General features: G+C 55.7%; 1 protein-coding gene across 1 annotated transcript in view; it reads right to left on the minus strand.

Annotated features, from left to right (window-relative positions):
- Window positions 1-20019, minus strand: part of ZNF536 (zinc finger protein 536) — a 432422-nt gene that overhangs the window by 153817 nt on the left and 258586 nt on the right. Inside the window, exon 5 of the mRNA XM_055310964.1 lies at window positions 893-1045. Within this exon, the coding sequence (XP_055166939.1) occupies window positions 893-1045 (153 nt within the window). The remainder of the gene's footprint in view (window positions 1-892; window positions 1046-20019) is intronic.

The following is a 20019-nucleotide window of genomic DNA, read 5'->3' on the forward strand; positions in this document are numbered from 1 at the left end:
CCTCTCGGCGTCAGGGAGATTTGCGGGCACCAGGTGAGGTTCCAGGTGTGGGCCTCCTTCTCTTTGACCGCACGCTGCACACGAGGCCCGCGTGCACTAAATATCCTGCACAACCCCGAGCTTTATTGATTCCTTGGGAAATAGACCACAATTATTTTTGAAAATAGATGGCATATTTGTCTATCCTCTGAAGCAGCTCATACTCCAATAGATAAAGTGTCAGGAGAAAAATCAAAGAAAATGGAGGTGTCCATATCTCAGATAGATTTTTTTTTTTTGTATTGGCAATGTGCAAACAACTAGCAGAAAAGCTAAAGAAGAAAAAGAAAAAAAAAAAAAACGACCGGGGGACAAAGCAGATAGACCTCCCCCCACCAAAAAAAAATAAAAATTTAAAAAAGCCTCATTTCAAGGGATGAGACGGAAACAGGAGAACTGACCGCAGTGGCCCACCAGCTGCTTCACGTCTTTGGGTAAGGGCACCTCGATTTTTGTTCGGAGCAGGCCCGGTGGAGAGCCCGGGGTGCAGGCAGGTGATCCCCAGCGGGGAAGGTCGGAAGGAGGCTGCTCCACTCCCTTCCACGCTCAGAGTCCGAGAGCCGGGCCCTCGGGCTTGGCACCTGCTAGGCCCCCGGTCAAGGTGGGGGCGCGAGGGGTCCCGCTCAGCATGCACCTGGGCTGCGGGGGCACCTGCCGTGCACGGGCGCCACTCGGGAGGCTGGCCGCGGAGCCGAGAGCCGGGGCGCAGGGCCCCTCGTCCCCGCGGTGCTGTCCCTCAGGCCCGTGGCGAGCGTGGGGGTGCTGGTGGCCACACGGAGGGGGGGACTGGGGGGGGGACCTGGCCGGGAGCACGGCCCCCGCTCCACGCTGCGCACCCGGCCGCGCGTCTCACCTGTGTGTATCCGCAGGTGCACCTTTAGGTGGTGGGATGTCCGGAAGGTCTTCCCGCAGTACGGGCAGTCCTTCATGGCCGAGCCCAGGCTCCTGTCGCGAAGCAGCGCGGGCTGCTGGACGCCGGCAGCTCTCCCCGCCTCCTCGCCGATGTCTGCAGCGGAGGAGAAACGTTCTCACATCACTTCAGCACGTCAGAAGCTGTTCGCACCAAAACTGCTAACACCACACAAAGTTAAACATGTCAATACCACACCTGTCTATTTCATTCTTTAAATTTGACAGAATGCTGACAATTCATGTATTTTCTTGTTATTCTCTTAAATTATTTCATCTTTCCCATCATCATTTTAAGCGGCATATGGTACCTTTATATTGAACTGAATTAAACCAGAAAAGAAACAGCTGTGTCAGCAGCTGGTTAGATTTCTTCTTTTGCTTAGCTCCTATTAAATATTTCTTTTTTTTTTTTTCCAAAAGTTTAGAAATGTTGGTGTTTGTTGAATCTGATTAATTTGTAATACGGACTAGCTGGAGAGCTCGCTATAGGCTCGAGATCACATTTGCATTATATCTAGCAACAGATGAAAAAAAAAAAAAAGACGTGTCTCGGCCGAGTCCCGAAGACATGCAGACATACAGCTATTTTGGGACAGGAAAGACAATTATCCACAACTGATCATTTCTTCCTTGTAGAGCCTGGTATCCATCGCTGGCTGCTGTAATCTTATGAAAGGGAGAAGAAAAAGTATGGAAATGCGATTCCACAATTAGCCCGTGATAAACATATAGTGACATATTCAAAGTCATGTGCAGAAACTCAGCTGCAAAACTCCCATAAACTTCGGGGAGAGCAGTTAAATCTTTGTGCAGCGACTTGAGAACTTCCCCTGTAAAGTATCAATACAAATTTTCCTTCCTGCTGTTATTTGTTATGTAACCCAAACCATTAGAAAATGGAATAAAATTTACATACGGCTGCTTTCTGCACAGAAATGATGGGACATAATAGTAAATAAAACCGTGAAAATATCTGGTGGTTGGAGGATATGTTACTGCAACACCCGAGGCCCGACATCACGCTGCCGGGGAGGCGACATCCAGGGAGCGGGGCAGGGGCCGGGGATCTGCGCCGCTCAGGACGGGAGGCCCCAGAGCCCTCTCCTCTGCACCCCCTGGGGTCCCCGGTGCAGGCCCCAGCCCACCCCCGGGGCCCCGTTAGATCCACTAGGACAACAAGGGGACCTTCCGAGATAATAAGCAGACCTGTGGGCTCTGCAGAGAGGGGAATAAACAAGATTTGTACCTTCCAAGCAACGGAAAATGCAAATTGCCTCTAGTCCACAATATCCGTTCCCGGTGTTCTCTGCTAACAGCCAAAAGGGACAGACTTCCAGGCCACGCACAAGACGGGGGCAGTCGCATTTCATTCCTATTTGGAGGTTTGCTCCAAGCCACCGTGCAGACCCTGGGCTGCACTCACCCTCTCTGCGTTTGGGCTGACGCACGGCGATCGCGTCCCCCTGCGAAAGCCCCTCGAAGGCTCACTTCTGATCCCATTCCCTCCAGCTCCTCCAACCACCCTCGGAAGGGCCGTTCAAAGGGTTTAATAGCCTTGCTTTATTTATTTATTTATTTATTTATTTATTTATTTATTTATTTTGCCCTTATAATGTTGCACAGGTAGGAGGAAACGGGTCCGCCGGCATCTAGAACTCAACCCCACCCCCCCACCCCGCCCCGGAACCAGCTTTCTGGTTGTCCTCAGGAGCGTGGCAAGGTGGCTACTGAGTCAGGGCGGGCAGGCACAGGAGGGTGTCGCCACTCGCAGCAAACAGATGCCCCCTTGCAGTCACAGTGGGGCGCCTCCATGGCCCACACCTGGACTCCACCGGGGCTGCTGCCACCAGGTCGCGGACAGCCCCGGAGAACAGAGGCCAGATGCCAAGCTCAAGTCCACCACGCCCTAGGCTTACACAGCTGGGGATGCCATCTCCTACCCACCCTCCCACCCCAAACGTGTTGCATGTGTCCCCTGAGCTTTCCTGTGATGGGATGCTGAGGCCAGCCTACCCTCACGAAGAGCCGGATTAAAACCCTGCCAAGTGCTCCCTGCAACAGAGTTAAGATACCTTATTTAAGTTAGGAGGCCCACAGCTGTCGGTTTGATTTATAAGAAAAACCAAATGCCCCGGACAGTTGGCTTCAGGACAGAGGTAGTAGGGAGGTGCGGGCTCTTGACACTAAATTCCATGCAAAGGGACGCCCAGGTGGCTCCGCGGTTGAGCATCTGCCTTTGGCCCAGGGTGTGATCCTGGAGTCCAGGGATCGAGTCCCACGTCGGGCTCCCTGCATGGGGCCTGCTTCTCCCTCTGCCTGTGTCTCTGCCTCTCTCTGTGTGTCTCATGAATAAATAAATAAAATCTTTAAAAATTAATTAATTAATTAATTCCATGCAAAGGCCCGCGTTGCACGATCGGCACGTGAGCCGCCTCCCCAACGTCTTCCTCCAACGGAGCCCACCATGAGCAGCGGAAAGACGGAGCCGACGAGGAGAGTAGGAGGGGGAGACCGTGGAGGACACGCTTCTACTGTGGCTTTTGGTGAGTCCTTGTCCAGGGCCTGGAGAAGGCCCGTGTGCCACTCTGGAAGGTTCTATGGAAGCCGAGGATGAGCGGTGCCTCACTCTATGTCAGTCTAAGTGATGGCCTGTATCTGTTTCCCTTTTATCTTTTCTCCCTTGGACATGTGTGGCCCAATAAGAAGAATACATTTGTAAGATAAACAGCTTTCTTTGCAGATTTTAGAGTCTAATCTTCGCTTTATGCAGAAATGGTGTTGTTTTATTTTGTTTTGTTCCGTTTTGTTTTTTTGGACGGCCAGGAGGCCCATGGCATTCGCTGTTAGACTAATCCAACTAGAAAAACAAACTCTGAGCTACGATGAAGGGGAATTGTGGGTGGTCCCAGGAAGTGTCCGGAGCGGCTGGACGCCAAGGACGGCGGCGGCGGGGGGAGCCGGGCCGCACGGCAGGGCCTGCGGGTGAGTGGCGGGGGGCACTGGAGCCTGCGTGGGCAGGGGCGAGCACGGCGAGCCAAAGTCGGTCCAGCCACGCCGGGAAGCCAAGGGCAACCACGCGGCTGCTCTCGGACGCCTTCTCCACCCGGAGTCTGGGAGCACGGGTGGCGGTCCCTCTGCAGGACTCACCAGGGGGCGTCCCCACCCAGGCTCTGCCGAGGGCCCCACCGAGCCGGCCGGGGATGCAACCCCAGGCCCGGTCACACGGACAGGCCTTCCTGGCCTCTCTGGCCTCTCCAGGAAACAGGAAGAAAGGAAGAAACATCGTAAAAGTCACAGCCATCATCCTTCCTGAGCCTGCTTGTGGATCGGTTCCAGCTTTTTGAAAAAAAAAAAAAAGTCCTTTTCCTACAAGCTGCACTATTTCTTGCTCCTGATCAGACACTTGCTCTATGTGGTTTGGGTGGAGGACGGCGGACGTGTGCCCGGAGGTCAGCCCCAGACCCATCGTGGGCTCCTCCTTGCTCACCCATGGAGCAAAGCCAGTCAGTCCCGGTAGCTGCTAGGAGCGGGGCGCCCAGGGCGGGCATCTGGCCGCAGGCTGGGTGGGTTCCGAGCCTCACGCGATGCGGAAAAGGTGGAGAAATAACTCCTAGGACCCCTGTCTCTTTTCTTGACTCTGTGAACTATGAGATCTATTCTCTACGAGTCAATGTCTCGCTGGGCTGTTCCAGGGGGACACAGGCTGCATGTATGACCCTTCCAGGGTCTCAGCTTCGGACACGCGGATGGTTCACTTGTCCCCAACACCCTGCAAGCTTTCTCCTGTCCCTACGAGCGGAGATTGGTTTGCTAAAGAAGAGGGGAAGGACCTCATCACGGCAAGCTGTGCGTCAAGTGTATGCTATTTGGGGGCGAGGGGTCCTAGGACAAGACCTCCCTGCTTTGGCCATCTCCGGGTCACAAGCCATGCCTTCCACGTTTCCGTGTGCTGCTGCTAACCCTAAGGCGGGCCCGGCATTCACAGAGGGAGGGGAGGAGGGAGGAGAGAGGAGGACCCAGGGGGATGAGAAATGGCCCCGATCCTCTTAGGGGCCTCAAACTCAACCGAACCACAGACTGGCAGCCCTGGACAAAGAATCAAATGCTTAGGAAGACAAACAACGTTTCAGAAGGTAAAGCCCAAACACGCAAAGTACTGTCAGCCGCTGTCCGAATCCACCCTTGAAGCTGGCTGCCTGCTGCGCACGAGCAGGACTGGAATTGACGGAGCCGCATGAGACACTTAAGCTTATCTATCATCTATCTACCGTCTATCAGCTATCATCTATCTATCAGCTATCAATCATCTATCATCTTTCCATCTATCATCTATCACCTATCAACTATCAATCATCTATCATCTATCACCTATTTATCATCTATCGATCATCTATTTATCTATCTTCTATCATCAATCTATCAATCACCTATTTATCTATCATCTATTGATCATCTATCTATCCATCATCTATCATCTATCAATCATCTATCGATCATCTATCCATCATCTATCATCTATCATCTATCTATCGATCATCTATTTATCTATCTTCTATCATCTATCATCTATCCATCATCTATCTCATCATCTATCTATATCATCTATCTATCATCTATCTATCATCTATCGATCATCTATTCTATCCATCATCTATCATCTATCACCTATCTATCATCTATCAATCATCTATTTATCTATCTTCTATCATCTATCTATCAATCATCTATTTATCTATCATCTATCGATCATCTACCTATCCATCATCTATCTATCATCTATCATCTATCACCTATCTATCATCTATCTATCCATCATCTATTTATCTATCTTCTATCATCTATCATCTATTTATCTATCATCTATCGATCATCTATCTATCCATCATCTATCATCTATCATCTATATATAGATCATCTATTTATCTATCTTTTATCATCTATCATCTATTTATCTATCATCTATCGATCATCTATCTATCCATTATCTATCATCTATCATCTATCAATCATCTATTTATCTATCTTCTATCATCTATCAATCATCTATTTATCTATCTTCTATCATCTATCATCTATCGATCATCTATCTATCCATCATCTATCAATCATCTTTCATCTATCGATCATCTATCTATCCATCATCTATCTATCATCTATCACCTATCTATCATCTATCTATCCATCACCTATTTATCTATCTTCTATCATCTATCTATCAATCATCTATTTATCTATCATCTATCTATCCATCATCTATTTATCTATCTTCTATCATCTATCAATCATCTATTTATCGATCATCTATCTATCCATCATCTATCATCTATCACCTATCTATCATCTATCTATCTGTCATCTATTTATCTATCTTCTATCATCTATCTATCTATCTATCGATCATCTATCTATCCATCATCTATCTATCATCTATCATCTATCACCTATCTATCATCTATCTATCCATCACCTATTTATCTATCTTCTATCATCTATCTATCAATCATCTATTTATCTATCATCTATCTATCCATCATCTATTTATCTATCTTCTATCATCTATCAATCATCTATTTATCGATCATCTATCTATCCATCATCTATCTATCATCTATCACCTATCTATCATCTATCTATCTGTCATCTATTTATCTATCTTCTATCATTATCTATCTATCTATCTATCTATCTATCTATCTATCTATCATCTATCATCTATCTGTCATCTATCTTTCTATCTATATCTGGAATGTAAAAACTTATATTAATGAAATAAATTGGTGTTTTAAGGGGATATCTCCCCCCCACCCGGTGATCTTTAAACATTGAGCTTCCACGGTACGTACTTAAAACAGGCTTGTTTGCCAAGAAGGCTGACCTGGAGAGTCAGGAGGCAGCATGTTTTCCGTCTGGGTTCCTAACCCGGCCTGTCCTAAGTAAAGCGCTTCACCCCCACCGCCTGCCCTGGTTCCATCTGGCCCAGAGGACGGCACCCCTGACCCTTCCCCTCTGGCTCCTGTAGTCTTGCAGCGCCAGAAGAGCTCCAAACCCACCCCAGGCTGTCTTCACCCACTGGCCTCTTTGGGGCCTTCATTCACCCAGCCAAGCCTCAGGCTGAGCCAAATAAGGAACCAGGGATGGGTCTTAGAGAGCCGGGAGGAGAAGACAATGAAAGAGACAGGGCTCCTAAGTCTCTCACGTGCCCCTGACCTTCCCCAGCCTCATTTGCACCAAGCTGAGACCAAGCGACAAATCCTGGCCAGTGGCCGGAGGCGACACAGAAGAGGGACGGTGCACGGCTGCCTCCCCCTGGACCCCCCACCACGGTGACCTTGAAACACATGGGTGGGGGCGGCAAAATCACAAACCAGAGGATGGTGGGTCACCGAGACTCCAGGTGGCCGGCAGCCGCCCCACCCCAAACTTTGCATGGAAGAGGAAAGGGAGCCACGGAGATCCGCAGGGGAAGGCCTCACCTGTCCCGGTCCCGCAGGCAGTCCCATGGACTCCCGGAACGAGGCCGGGAACAAGAGTCAGGGAGACCAAAAAGGACAGAGGGAAGCCCGACAAATGAGAGCAGAGAGGGTTCCTCTCAAAGCGTGCATGCGTGACCGTCCTCGCTCCATCCTGCCAAGGCGGCCTCACCCTTCACCTGCCCAGAAGTATATTTTGCAAAGATTTCCGTTAAAAAAAAAATTTAAAACTCTGCTGCTGCTGCTGCTGGTGATGCTGAGTCCACGCAGCGATGGGGAGAGTTAGCCCAGCAGCCTCAGCTGGGTGGGGTAGGTGTTGGGATCCCTGAGCCCTTACTACTTTATGGCATAAAATGCCGTGGCGTTTTAATTTCTTGTGTAGCAGAAAATGCATTTTCCCAGGTGAGTTGTGCAGTTAATTCTGAGTGTCTGCCTTGTGCAAAGAGCATCTCAAAAGCACGGCTCTCACTTCATCAATGAAGAAGAAAACTACGTGGGGAGTCGAAGGGGCGAGCAGAACACCGAAAAATTGCATCTTTCTTAATTTCCTTGCCCGCAGATAACCACTGCTCTACACTCTTTCCAGGAAATAGCTAACACCTTAGAGAAAGGTCCGAAGGAATGTGTACTTCCTCTCAAAAGCTTCACGCTTCCCCTTATTTTGAAAACTTTAACAGAAGCCGGATAAAACAACGATGACCAGGGGGGTAGAGACTCCTGGTTCGGCGAAGACTTCTTTTTATTTTAAGAAATGACTTTGCCAATTAGTAGTACGCGCAAAAATTATAACATTCCCGTAAATAATCCCACTTAACTCTTGGGAGACAAAACTCGTGTCCCGAGTCCCTATGAGTCTGGTGTCTCCGGTTCATCGAAGCTCCCTGTTATGATGCCATATATAGTCATGTTAGACAGTGAGGCATGAATATGGATTGGCCAAAGTATTTGTTTAAATAGAGAGCTATTTTAGAATAGGATGTCCACTTGTGCAAGGCCGCAGCCAGTTCCCGTTGGGCCCTCAGGACCAGGGCCCGGGGCCAGGCTCCCCGGCAAGCCCGGCGCTCGCTTGTGAGCCGGACTCCGTGCGTGGAGGTGGAGAGGGGAAGAGAGACCATGTTCTCCGTCGCTTCCTTTTCTCACCTTCAACCCACACACGGAGCATCATTTGCTTTTGGCGAGATAGGGTTTCCGGAATTGGGGAAATAGGTCATTAAAAGGGCTAAAATTCGGAGAGGAGAAAAAAAAATATATAGGATACTGGGATCTCAAATAGCTTCTCTAAAGCAACATTTTGATGAGTTAAGTGAAAATGAATCAGAAACACATGGATTACATTTCCCTTAAAATACACAAGGGCTTCAGAATCAGGCACCGCGGGCCAAGTGCGTCCTGGTTCACGGCGCCCAGAGCCCTCTGTCCAGGGTCTGCGGGGGAGCGCGTGGGACAGCCCGACCAGGGATCGGGCCACCCGTGGGCTCTTTCCCCGACAACATGAGCCACCACGCGGCTGGCTCCCTGCCCCCGGGCGGCAGGCTCTGGTCCCCAAGCTGGGGACAGTGAGCGGCAGCCACCCAGGACAGGGCCTGTGGGGCGAGGGAGTCTGCAGGCTCCGGTGCCCTCCAGTCCCCTCCGGCCGGCTCAGGAGGCAGGTGCACTGGCCAGGCGGAGGGGGGAGGCCGCGGGGGGACAGCCCCAGCCCCGCCACTCTGTAGCGGGGCCCCCACGGTGACAGCCCCTCGCGCTCTGCTCCCCTCGGGTGCTCCCGCCCGCGCCCACCTGCGCTTCTGCCTTCCCTCTGGCCCCAGAGCCCACGCGGAGACGGCCCTCAGGCTTCGGTCCCCAAGCCACCTCCTGCCACCACGCTGGCCACAGGCCCCCGTACCCTTTCCCTGGTCGGTTCCCTCGCAGCACCTACGTCTCACCCCTGCAAACTCACGGCCCCACATACAGTCGGTCCCTCACACCCTGCCCGAGCCCGGGCGTCACACCAGGGTAGGCCCTTGGCCGCCGCGTGGCCTTGTAGCTCCACACGGGCAGGCACCCAGGTCGGAGCAGGAGCGCCATGCGTCCTTTTTGCTTCATGACACATTTCCAACAAACAGAGGAATCAAAGGAGGCAAGCAAGTGGAGATTCAGAGGCCAAGATCAGTCCTGACTAAGGAGGGAAGTTGCCTCCAGCAGCCCGGGAGGAACCAGCCCGGGGCACCAGCAAAACACCAGAAACGCACCCCCTTCCCCCAAGGGCTCAGCACCTTCAGGGCTGGAGTGTGCGGGAGGCCAGGAAGGCTTCCTGGAGGAGGTGGCCAGCGGGGTGAGGTGCAGGGGATCCCCAGCTCCATCCCCATCCACGGGGAAGGAACCACAAACATTCACGTAGAATCAGCAAGTCCACGACGAGTGCACTCTTCTGCTTGGTGGCTTTTTGGGGGCAAAGCGGACTTTTTAGAAGATGGAGACACGTCACTGGGTCAAGTGCCCACTTTCCAGCTTTTAAAGGAAGATCCAGCTGGCGTGAGAAGGATCGGTCACCCCCAGGCCTAAAGAGACCTTCGTCGATAGAAGAACACGGTGAAACCGATAGTTTAAAAGTAATCTGCGCCCCAATTACCGCCGTAAGCATCGCGAAATATTTGTTACGCCTTCCTTTCTTCCGTCATTTAAATTAAGTACCCCTTCCTTTAAAAAAAAAAAAAAACAACTATAGAAGCCTCTACTTTCAGTAAAGCATAAATTCCCAAAAGATTTCATCATAATTTATTTTCTTTAAAAAAAAAACAACAACAACTATAGCTTTTAAGATCCTCTTAAGATAATTTACAGCCCCCTCATTTATTTATGGGGTGGGGGGTGGTGTTGGGGGTGGGGAAAGGACTGGAGACGGCTTTGAGGACCGGGCGTGTTTCAAGGAGTTCTTACCTAACGTGACACCCAGCACAGGCTGGACTGGTCCTTTTTTTCTTTCTTTCTTTCTTTTTTTTTTTTTTTTTTTTTTTTCTAAAATGCACTTGGTCAGTGGCCATAACTTGTGGGGCCGCGCGAGTTTCCTCGGGGGACTCGAGCACGCGGAAAGGAGAAGGCGTGATTCGGAGATAACGTCTCCCCTGGAGACGTGTTTTGCCATATTCTTTTTTAAACAAAGAAGACATCTTAAGCACCTTGCAATATCTTTCATTTAATCGTTGGCAGAAGGCAAGTCCCTGATGAACGCTGGCCTGTGTCTTTCTCTTTAACCAGCTGAGTGATCCAAGCTTTTAATATAGCCGTTCCAATTATTGTAAAAGTCATCTAGTACCTTATAACCACAAATATTGACAGTTTATTGCACAACACATTCCTGACATTTGAAGGTCACACCATACATAATACATACTCTTTTATAAAAGTGTCTGGAACAAAGAGATACATGATAAGCAATTACCTCTCCCGGCTTGTATGTATGTACGGTTCCGGGCCGACTTGAGGTTGCTTCGGAGGCACATGCACCATTTTAAATAATCTATTAAGGCGGCACGGAGACGTTCGTGATGGATAATTATGAAATGGCTCGTGGACACGCCGCCGTCGGATTGGCTGGCCGGGGCGTGGGGCCCGGGCGAGCCTCCTCCTCCTCCCCTTTGCCGCGGAGAGCCCTGCCTCACTCCACACTCGGCTTTACCCCCCAAAAGCCACCAAGCAGAACAGAGTCACAATATGTTCTTGTTTTTCAGACCGGCCCGCGCGCAGCTCAAAGGAATTTTAGAAATCCAACAGGCCTGCTTCGGAGGTGCCCCCCGCCGGCCCTGGCCTCCCGAAGTGACCACAGGTCTGGTTGCACGGCCACCGCGTCGCTCGGGCCCCCCACCCGCCCCCGGGGATGCTGGTGGCAGCCACATGGGGGGTGGACACGGACGCAGCTGCAGGGCCCAGGGGAAAACCAGAGCGTGGACGGTGCTGCTCCAAACCGCAGTGACCAGGCAAGGCCGTGGGGACCTGCCGGGGAGCACTCCGTGCACGAAGGTGCCGCACACCGCCCCCGGCTCCGTCTTGTCCCCCCGGGTCCTTCCCGGCCCAAGCCTGATAGAAACGCTCCGGTCGTACATTAAGCAGAAATCGCAGTCCAGAGGGTTTCAAGCCATTCTTAGGAGCGTGGGTCTGGGCGAAATCACACAAAACCTCTCTGAGGTTCGGTTTCCTTATCTGCAAAATGGGGAGGGGGCAGGGGCCAGGCGCGAGGACTCAGAGCGTGGCGCCCGGTGCTGTGGGACATGCTCCAACTAACGGCAGTTTTTAGCCGGAATGTTGCTGGGCGGGGGGGGGGAGGGGGGCGCGTCCTGCACCAGGATGGCACAGTGGGGATGGCGGAGACGTGCGGCTCCGGGGCCCTGCCCTCCCCGCTCTGGCCCTGGGCTGTGGAGCCAGGCGCAGGCCACAAGGTCCCCAGGGACGGGCCCGTGCCCCTTTCCTGAGAAGTCCAGGGTGGGGCGGCTTCTCCAAAGCTCTGAACACCCAGGCATTTCTCCCAAGTTAACAGCGAAAAGCAATTCAGTGTGCAGTTGAGCTTCGCATAGATGACGATCTTTAATCACAGATGAAGCGGCAGGTCATTAGAACCTACACTAGCCTCCCTTCCAAACCATAGCAGTGGCTGCTGTTGGAAGAAAACAAAACAAAAAACAACGCGAAAACGAAAAAATACACACACACACACACGTACATATGCATATACATACAAATACATACATTTGTGGTTTTTTTTAGAACTGCATTAGAATAAATAATCGGCAAATTCTCAAGATGATCAAAAGGGCTTCTTGCGAGAGTGGTTTTATTTTGATTCCCAAAACGAACGCCCTGAAATTTAAGACACGGGACCAAAATGATTTCTACAGAGATGACGTGTTTATTAGCATTAAATCCCGGGGAAGAGGGCCTTCCTTATAAAGACACATTTTTGCATCTGAAAAGCATGCACATGAGAACGTGTGTGTTTCTTTAAGAAGCTATTCTGTTTTGGAGGGTAGCGGGTAGGATAGGGCATCACGTGACCAGGAGGTTGCTATGGTAAATATGCATTTTTTATTGAAGAGTAAACAGTGGCAGAAAACAAGTGTCAACTGCCAGCCCTGAAGTTACTGCCATTTCTGAGCTGCACCGACTTATCGAGCCCTTTCGATGTGACGACCTTTATCGTGGGGAAAAACGTTATCATTGAATCAAAAATCAAAAAAATTTTTGAATGCGTCCTGAACCTTTGAAAAGCTTGCGGTAATAATTACTTTACAGGACATGTAAAAATTAGCAAAAAAGAAAAAAAAATAGGAAAGAAAGAAAAGCTGTTCAGTGCTCTGCTCACGTGGCCGCATAGATCTTTCCGGAGGTCTGTTGTCCAGCTGGTGGGTCTGCAAAGGGCAAACCCTTTGGCCAGGGGGACCCACAGCCCAGGGATCCCGCCGCCCATTGTCTTGGTCATCCCGGGTGAAACAAAGCCAGAGGTGATGCCCTGGGGAACGGCCGTCCCCGTCCAGGGTCCCCCCCCCCCGCCCCCCGCAAGCCGCTGGAAGGCCGTGGACGTCTGCAAATGTGGCTACGGCACTTTCTGCAAAGTTTTCCCTATTTTCCTCCTCGTAGGAACAGGGAAGAGCCTGACAGTTCTTGACCGGCCGCTGTGCTTGCGTCTGACACCCGACGGGTGACCTTGGCAGCCCCAATCGGGCCGCGTTACGCAGCTCGCAGAGCCCCCGTCGCGTCCTGAGCGGGCCCTCCACGGCTCTTCCGGCCGGGGCAGCGCCTGGACCCTGTTCCTCTCGGACACCAGCTTTCCTTCCAGCCCGTGCCTTGCGGGGAACAAGACCCTGATTCCTCCTCCTCCGCATCTGGCACCTAGTAGGTGACACATCGCCATGCACCCACCCCCCCTACGTGTGCGTGACGGATTCGTGAAGAAACGCGTGGCCCTAGCTCCAGGCAGGACTTGGCTTCCCGGGTAGCGACTTCTAACGGGAAGGTCAAGTCTGCTCACTCGTCCTTTGATCACAGATAAAAGTATCAAGTGTTGGCAAATTTCTCAAAGGGAACTTTCCAGACTCTGGGAATCCTGCAGACGAGTCCAAAGGAATCTTGACCAGGGGCAAGGAACAGACCCGGCAGGAGGAGTGTGTCCTCCAAGGGGCCCCCCACCCCGGGAAGGAGGGGGTCGGGGAGAGGGGAAGGGGGTGCAGTGGGCCGGCCCCCACCCCACCCCCCCCCGCCGCCCGACGGGGCTGCAGCACCTCCGACGCTGACGTTTGCTGGACTCCAAGACCTGAGTTCCGTTCTCAGCTCCGCGATTCGTGAGCTTTCGTTTCCTTGTTTGCACGACGAGCTGACAACTGGGTAATGGCACTTATCCCGGAGGAATCGGAGCGTCTCGTCAAAGAGTGGGGTCTGCAAGGCCTTCGCCCGCCTTGAATCCTGCAGGGGGACCGACCCCCGGCAGGGCAGGAAAGTCGCCGGCTGCCACTCCCGGCGCCGTGTTTGCGGGTGTCTCCCTGGCCTTGCCCGGCCTCCAAACAACCGTTGGCAAAGTGGGACTAGGGGCGCCTACTTTGCCATCTCTTGTGAAACCAAATGAGATCATACGAGGAAAAGAGGAAAAAAAAAAAGTCATAGGTGGATTCTGAACTAACAGTCGCCTCTCCCCAACCCAGATCCCAAATACTCACAGCACAGAAACCCAGGAGAAGCGCAGGGAGCGGTGCATACGGCGGGATCACCGTGGGAGCCCTTCAAACGGCCGGCCCGGCCCCCGGGACTTCCCAGGAGGACGCTCATTGCCCACCTGGGAGGATCATTTCCCGAGGGCCAAGTGCCACCAGCCCCAGGTGGGGGGGGGGGGTCCATGGACGAGGCCCCATCACGCCCACATTTTCTAGTCCCTATGCCAGAGCCTATTTGGCACCTGTCCTCAAGGCACTGCCCAGATGTGACATGTGGATTCGCTCCAAGTGTCCCTTTGGGGTGAGCAGCGGAGGGCGGGCGGGAGGAGGACCCCCAGGAAGGTGGAGGATGGGGATGACGGGGATAGAGGAGCACCCAGTGTTTGGGCCGCACGGGCCTCCCTACCCTGGGCTCTGTCCGTCCACGGGGTGGCCGGTATTCAGGGCCGCGGGCAGCTACCTCTAAACGTCTCTGCCCTATGTGCCCAGTGCAGCCCACAGACCCTCTGACCAGCGGGGGGCTGCCCTGGGGACGTCCACCCCGACACGGAGAAAGAATTTCGAGCTGTCCTTTGGGCCCAGCGCAGGGACCTGGGACTGGGGCTCCGAGCTACCATCTGGGCTGGAAACGTCCCTCGACGATGCTCAGGGGCCACGGAGACACCAGCCCCACCCGGGCCTGCTCTGGATCCATCGGGGAGGGGAGGGCAGCCCCAGAACAGCTCGAGACTCCCGAGCCCGATGGCCCTCGGAGGTCACCACATGCGGGCCCACGCGGGCCCCGCTTCCTCAAACACAAACCCCGGAACCGCAGGCCCACTGCCTCCCTCCGATCTTGGTTAATCAGATCTGGTTCATCTGGTTAATTCTTGACGGTTCAGCCCCAAGGTCGTTTCCTTGGGGAGATGTCCTCTGGCCTCCCCAGCGCCCCAGGTCAGGACGCCCACAATCCCAACCAGAGTCAGGGACTTGTCCACGTGCGTGATGCCTGCCTAATTTCTGACTCCCCCACCACCCCGCGCCCCCGTGACGGTCGACCCTTGAAAGGCCGGGGCGGGGTCGAGCTTTCCCACCTCGATGTCTCCGGGCACAGAGCAGGTGCTCAGTAGGTCCTGAGCAGCGCATCAAGGGAGCAAGCTGGCCTCTTCCTTACGTGCTTCCTGGGCCTGCCCTGCAGGGCACTGAGCGCAGGTGCGGGCTGGGGGGGCTCTCCCCCGGGGTGCGGGCCCTCGAGGGTCTGGCCCCAGTGCAGCCCCCGTCCCTGCTCCCTCAGCCGCCATCAGCCCAGCCCCTCCTCCCGGGCACCGGGCACCTGCCCCAGGCTCCCCTCGAGACGGGGCTCGCTCACCAGGGCCCCCCCGCCCACTGGCTACTCCAGACTGTTCACCCTGGTGCTCGCCTGCCCCCGCCAGCACCCAACACCCGTCCACGCAGACCCCAGCCACCGGGTGTCGTTGTGCAGCACGAGGAGCCCTGTGTCGGGGGAGGGGTGTGGCGGCAGGTGGGCACGACCCCGGCGACAGGGCGTTGGGGACACACGCGGCATCTCAGGCCGTCCGTTCTCCCGCTGACTCGGGCCGGAGGCGACAGTCTGCCCGGACACATGTTCCCGGCACGTGTGCCCTGCACGCACTACCTCCCGTCCGTGTGGTGCTCCCTGGACGCTCCCGGGCCCCGCAGGGGCTCCCAGCCTCCCACCCCCACCTGTCCGCCTCCCGGCTCCCGGACTCCCTGCTGGGCTCGCCCCCCTCACCCCAGCGGATCTTGGGTCCGTCTGCTTTCCCGCGGATCCCCGCCTCCGGCCAGGTGCCTGGCACCCAGTGGGCGCTTGATATTTTCGGGATTAATCCCGACGGTTTGACAAGGGCGACGCCACTTTGCTGGATGGGATCCCGGCGACCCCTCCTTCGCCTTCCGTGTTCCCTTCGGAGGCTCTTCCGACAGGGACACTGAGGCGCTGCTGCGTTCACGACGCGCCTGGTCCTGAGATGCTAACCTCCATCCCGCGACCGAGGGACACAACCGCGTGCGACAAGGTTACTCAAGACTCCTGCCCCTTATCCGCTGACTTCTCCTGGGGGAAAATTGTGCAGGAATACATTTCCTCATCTGTATGTTAAAGCATGGTTACAATCCACCTATCGTGATTGCAATTTTGGGAATCAAAACGGAGATCCAAACAGCAGTGTGATCTACATTTTAGCCACATATATTATAATAAATTAAGTCAAAGAAAGGGCTGTGCGTTAACTCTCGCTCTCGTCCTTTAAAGGCCCGTAAGAAGGGCGAAGCCGCCCAAGGGCCGCCGCTGCCCCGCGGCCTGGCAGGGGAGGTTCCGGAGCCGGGTGACAGGTGACAGCGGTACCCAGGCCTGCACGCTCGGAGCATCGGCTCCATCAGGCTGCACACCCTGGGTTCCCAGCCGCAGTGAGGCTGCCAGCCGTCCTTGGCCAGGGGCGAGCAGAAGCTTCTGGAAAGAATCAGGCAGGGTCGGGGACACGATGGTGCCAGAGCTGGGGACGGGGACCCAGAGACACATGGGACACAGCGCCCGTGACCTTAATGACCCAGGCCCAGGTCCTATGGGTGCCGGGGCCTCTGCCTCACATGGAGACAGCCCTCGAGCGTCCCTCACTTAGAGTTTTCACTTGCTACATTTCAACACGCTTGGATTTGGGTCATGGCACCTGTAGCCTGCTTGGAGCTGCTGCGGGAAATCGTTCCTTCCCGTCTATAAGGTCCGCAGGGTCTGCAGGGTCCAGAGAGTCCACAGGGTCCGCAGGGTCCACAGGGACCAGAGAGTCCACAGGGTCCACAGGGTCTGCAGGGTCCACAGGGTCCACAGGGTCCAGAGAGTCCACAGGGTCCACAGGGTCCGCAGGGTCTGCAGGGTCCAGAGAGTCCACAGGGTCCACAGGGTCCGCAGGGTCCAGAGAGTCCACAGGGTCCACAGGGTCTGCAGGTCTGCAGGGTCTGCAGAGTCCACAGGGTCCACAGGGTCCGCAGGGTTCAGAGAGTCCACAGGGTCCACAGGGTCCACAGGGTCCAGAGAGTCCACAGGGTCCACAGGGTCCGCAGGGTCTGCAGGGTCCAGAGAGTCCACAGGGTCCACAGGGTCTGCAGGGTCCGCAGGGTCTGCAGAGTCCACAGGGTCCACAGGGTCCGCAGGGTCCAGAGAGTCCACAGGGTCCACAGGGTCCACAGGGTCCAGAGAGTCCACAGGGTCCACAGGGTCCGCAGGGTCTGCAGGGTCCAGAGAGTCCACAGGGTCCACAGGGTCCACAGGGTCCAGAGAGTCCACAGGGTCTGCAGGGTCCACAGTGTCCACAGGGTCCGCAGGGTCCACAGGGTCCGCAGGGTCCACAGGGTCTGCAGAGTCCACAGGGTCCACAGGGTCCGCAGGGTCCACAGGGTCTGCAGAGTCCACAGGGTCCGCAGGGTCCACAGGGTCCTCAGGGTCCACAGGGTCCACAGGGTCCACAGGGTCCGCAGGGTCCACAGGGTCTGCAGAGTCCACAGGGTCCACAGGGTCCGCAGGGTCCACAGGGTCCTCAGGGTCCACAGGGTCCACAGGGTCCTCAGGGTCCGCAGGGTCCACAGGGTCTGCAGAGTCCACAGGGTCCACAGGGTCTGCAGGGTCCACAGGGTCTGCAGAGTCCACAGGGTCCACAGGGTCCGCAGGGTCCACAGGGTCCTCAGGGTCCACAGGGTCCACAGGGTCCACAGGGTCCACAGGGTCTGCAGGGTCCGCAGTGTCCACAGGGTCCACAGGGTCTGCAGGGTCCACAGGGTCTGCAGAGTCCACAGGGTCCACAGGGTCTGCAGGGTCCGCAGTGTCCACAGGGTCCACAGGGTCCGCAGGCCTGGGGAGCAGCAGCTGCTGGGCTGGGTGGGGTCGCCTCGGCCCCCAGGCCCTTGCATCCCGCCCGTACCTGGCTGCCCCCGCCCTGTGGCTGCCAGACCCCTTCCACCTCTAAAGACGGCCTCTGTAACCTCGGTTGGGCAAATAAGGAAGAAGCCCGCAGCCTAATTCCTGTAATCACGATGGGTCTATTACTTCAAAGCCAACCGTGATTGTGGGGTCAGGTGCTCAGAGGGAGAGGGACAGAAACGTACTTTAAAGCGATAGCAAATATCCTTTGATTCTTTGCTATGATACCAAATTGCATCCAGAGACGCCAAAATGCGCGCTCGCGACCATAGTCGAATTTCAAAGAGGCCTCAGCAGGAAGGGCAGTGATGAGAGAGAAAGAGAGAGAGAGAGAGAGAGAGAGAAGGAGCCAGCGGGGGCCGCGACGTTTAAAGACCGCGTCGTCCCGGGATGGACGGGGCGGCCGGCTGGAGCCCAGGGGACGCTGGCACTCGCGGTGCCACCCTGCCAGCCCGGAGGCCTCGCGTCCCCGCCCCCGCCGCTCAGGGCCTCCTCCCTGCCTCGTGCCCAGCCCCGGCCTCCCCGCGCACCCCCAGCCCCAGCCCCGCTTCCGGACCCTCCTACGGCAATGGCAGGTGCTCGGGCCTGCTCTCCCAGGCCTCTGCGTTTGGATGCCCGCCTGCTTCCCAAGAGCACCTGCCGGTCCTGTCATCACCTACAAAGCCCAGCGAAGGGCTGACCCACGGAGCCACTCAATAAACACACGGTGGGTGACCTTTCCATTGTGGAAGACGCGGCTTTTATCTCCTCCAGGGCTCCCTCAAGGAGAAAAGCAGATCCGGCCAAGGAGCTGAGACACGGCCGACCTTCCGGCCTCGTTTCTCGCTCCGTCGGGGCCCCCGCATTTGCCCGGAGGAGCATCACTGCGCCAGGCAGCCGGCGTTCCGGGGGCCTGCTCTGTGCTGGGGCAGGGGGGGGCAGGGACAGGGCGGGGGAAACACAGGGCGGCCGCGGGGTGCACAGGTCTCCCTCCGGGCCTCGCTCGCCCGGGACACGCAGGGCACAGCAAACAGGTGGCAGGGCCTGCTTTCCCCGGCTGCCCTGGCCCCTCTGGGGGCAAATCCCGGCCCGTCATGTCTCACCGGGACCCTCTCTGAATGTTCCCCTTTGACTCCCGGGGTGTGCTTCAAGGAGCAGGAGGCCGGGCGGGTGGTTCCAGGCCACCTGCCATCTGCCATCCACCACTCACCTGTGGCTGTGGGGCTGAGCCCCAGGGAGCCCCCCTGCTTTATCAGCGGAGCCCCAGGGGAGCGGATACTGGGCACCTACTGGCGTCCTACTTTGTGCCAACAGCAAGACACCCTGCCAGCGAGGACGAGAGGAGGCTGAGCTGCCCTCTGAAGGAGCGTGCGCATGGGCGGGCCAAAGAGATGCCCAGGAAATAACGATGATGATGATGGTGATGATGATGATGATGATGATGATGATGACGACGACAACCACAGGATGACACACATGCACAGGCGTTGGGAGAACGCTGAAGACTATGAGTACTGTCCCCACTGTGCAGACGACACTACTGAGGCCACGGAGGTCGCAGGCCCGGTCCAGGCTCACACGGCCGCCGAGGGCAAGGCACACTGGAGCCCAGGGCTCTGGCGCCTGAGACCGCTGATGGCTGCGGTCAAGGTTGGTGATGTTGTGTGGAGACGGGGGACACAGAGGGCTGCGGCGGGGCGCCCGGCCTGGGGGGCGCTGGGTGGGCAGGTGTAGAGGCGGTGCTCCCTGGAAGCAAGCGAAGAGGAGAGCCCACTGCCGAGAAAAGCCACTGTAAGAACGGTGGCAGCGCAGGGGACCCCAGGCGCCCATCCGTGGGGTCCCCTTCCTGGGCTGCACCCAATCACCGCATCCGTCCTGCTCCCCCTGGGTGACCCGAGACCCGCGTCCGGGGCCCAGAGCTCCGGGCTCCCAGACCTGGCCGGTGGAGTCCTCCCCCGCAAACGAGCGGGACAGGGGCCTCAGGCCTGCCACCCGGGCCGACCGGCGGAGGGAC

The sequence above is a fragment of the Nyctereutes procyonoides genome, unplaced genomic scaffold (assembly GCF_905146905.1).
Source record: "Nyctereutes procyonoides isolate TBG_1078 unplaced genomic scaffold, NYPRO_anot_genome, whole genome shotgun sequence".
NCBI classification, from domain to species: domain Eukaryota; kingdom Metazoa; phylum Chordata; class Mammalia; order Carnivora; family Canidae; genus Nyctereutes; species Nyctereutes procyonoides.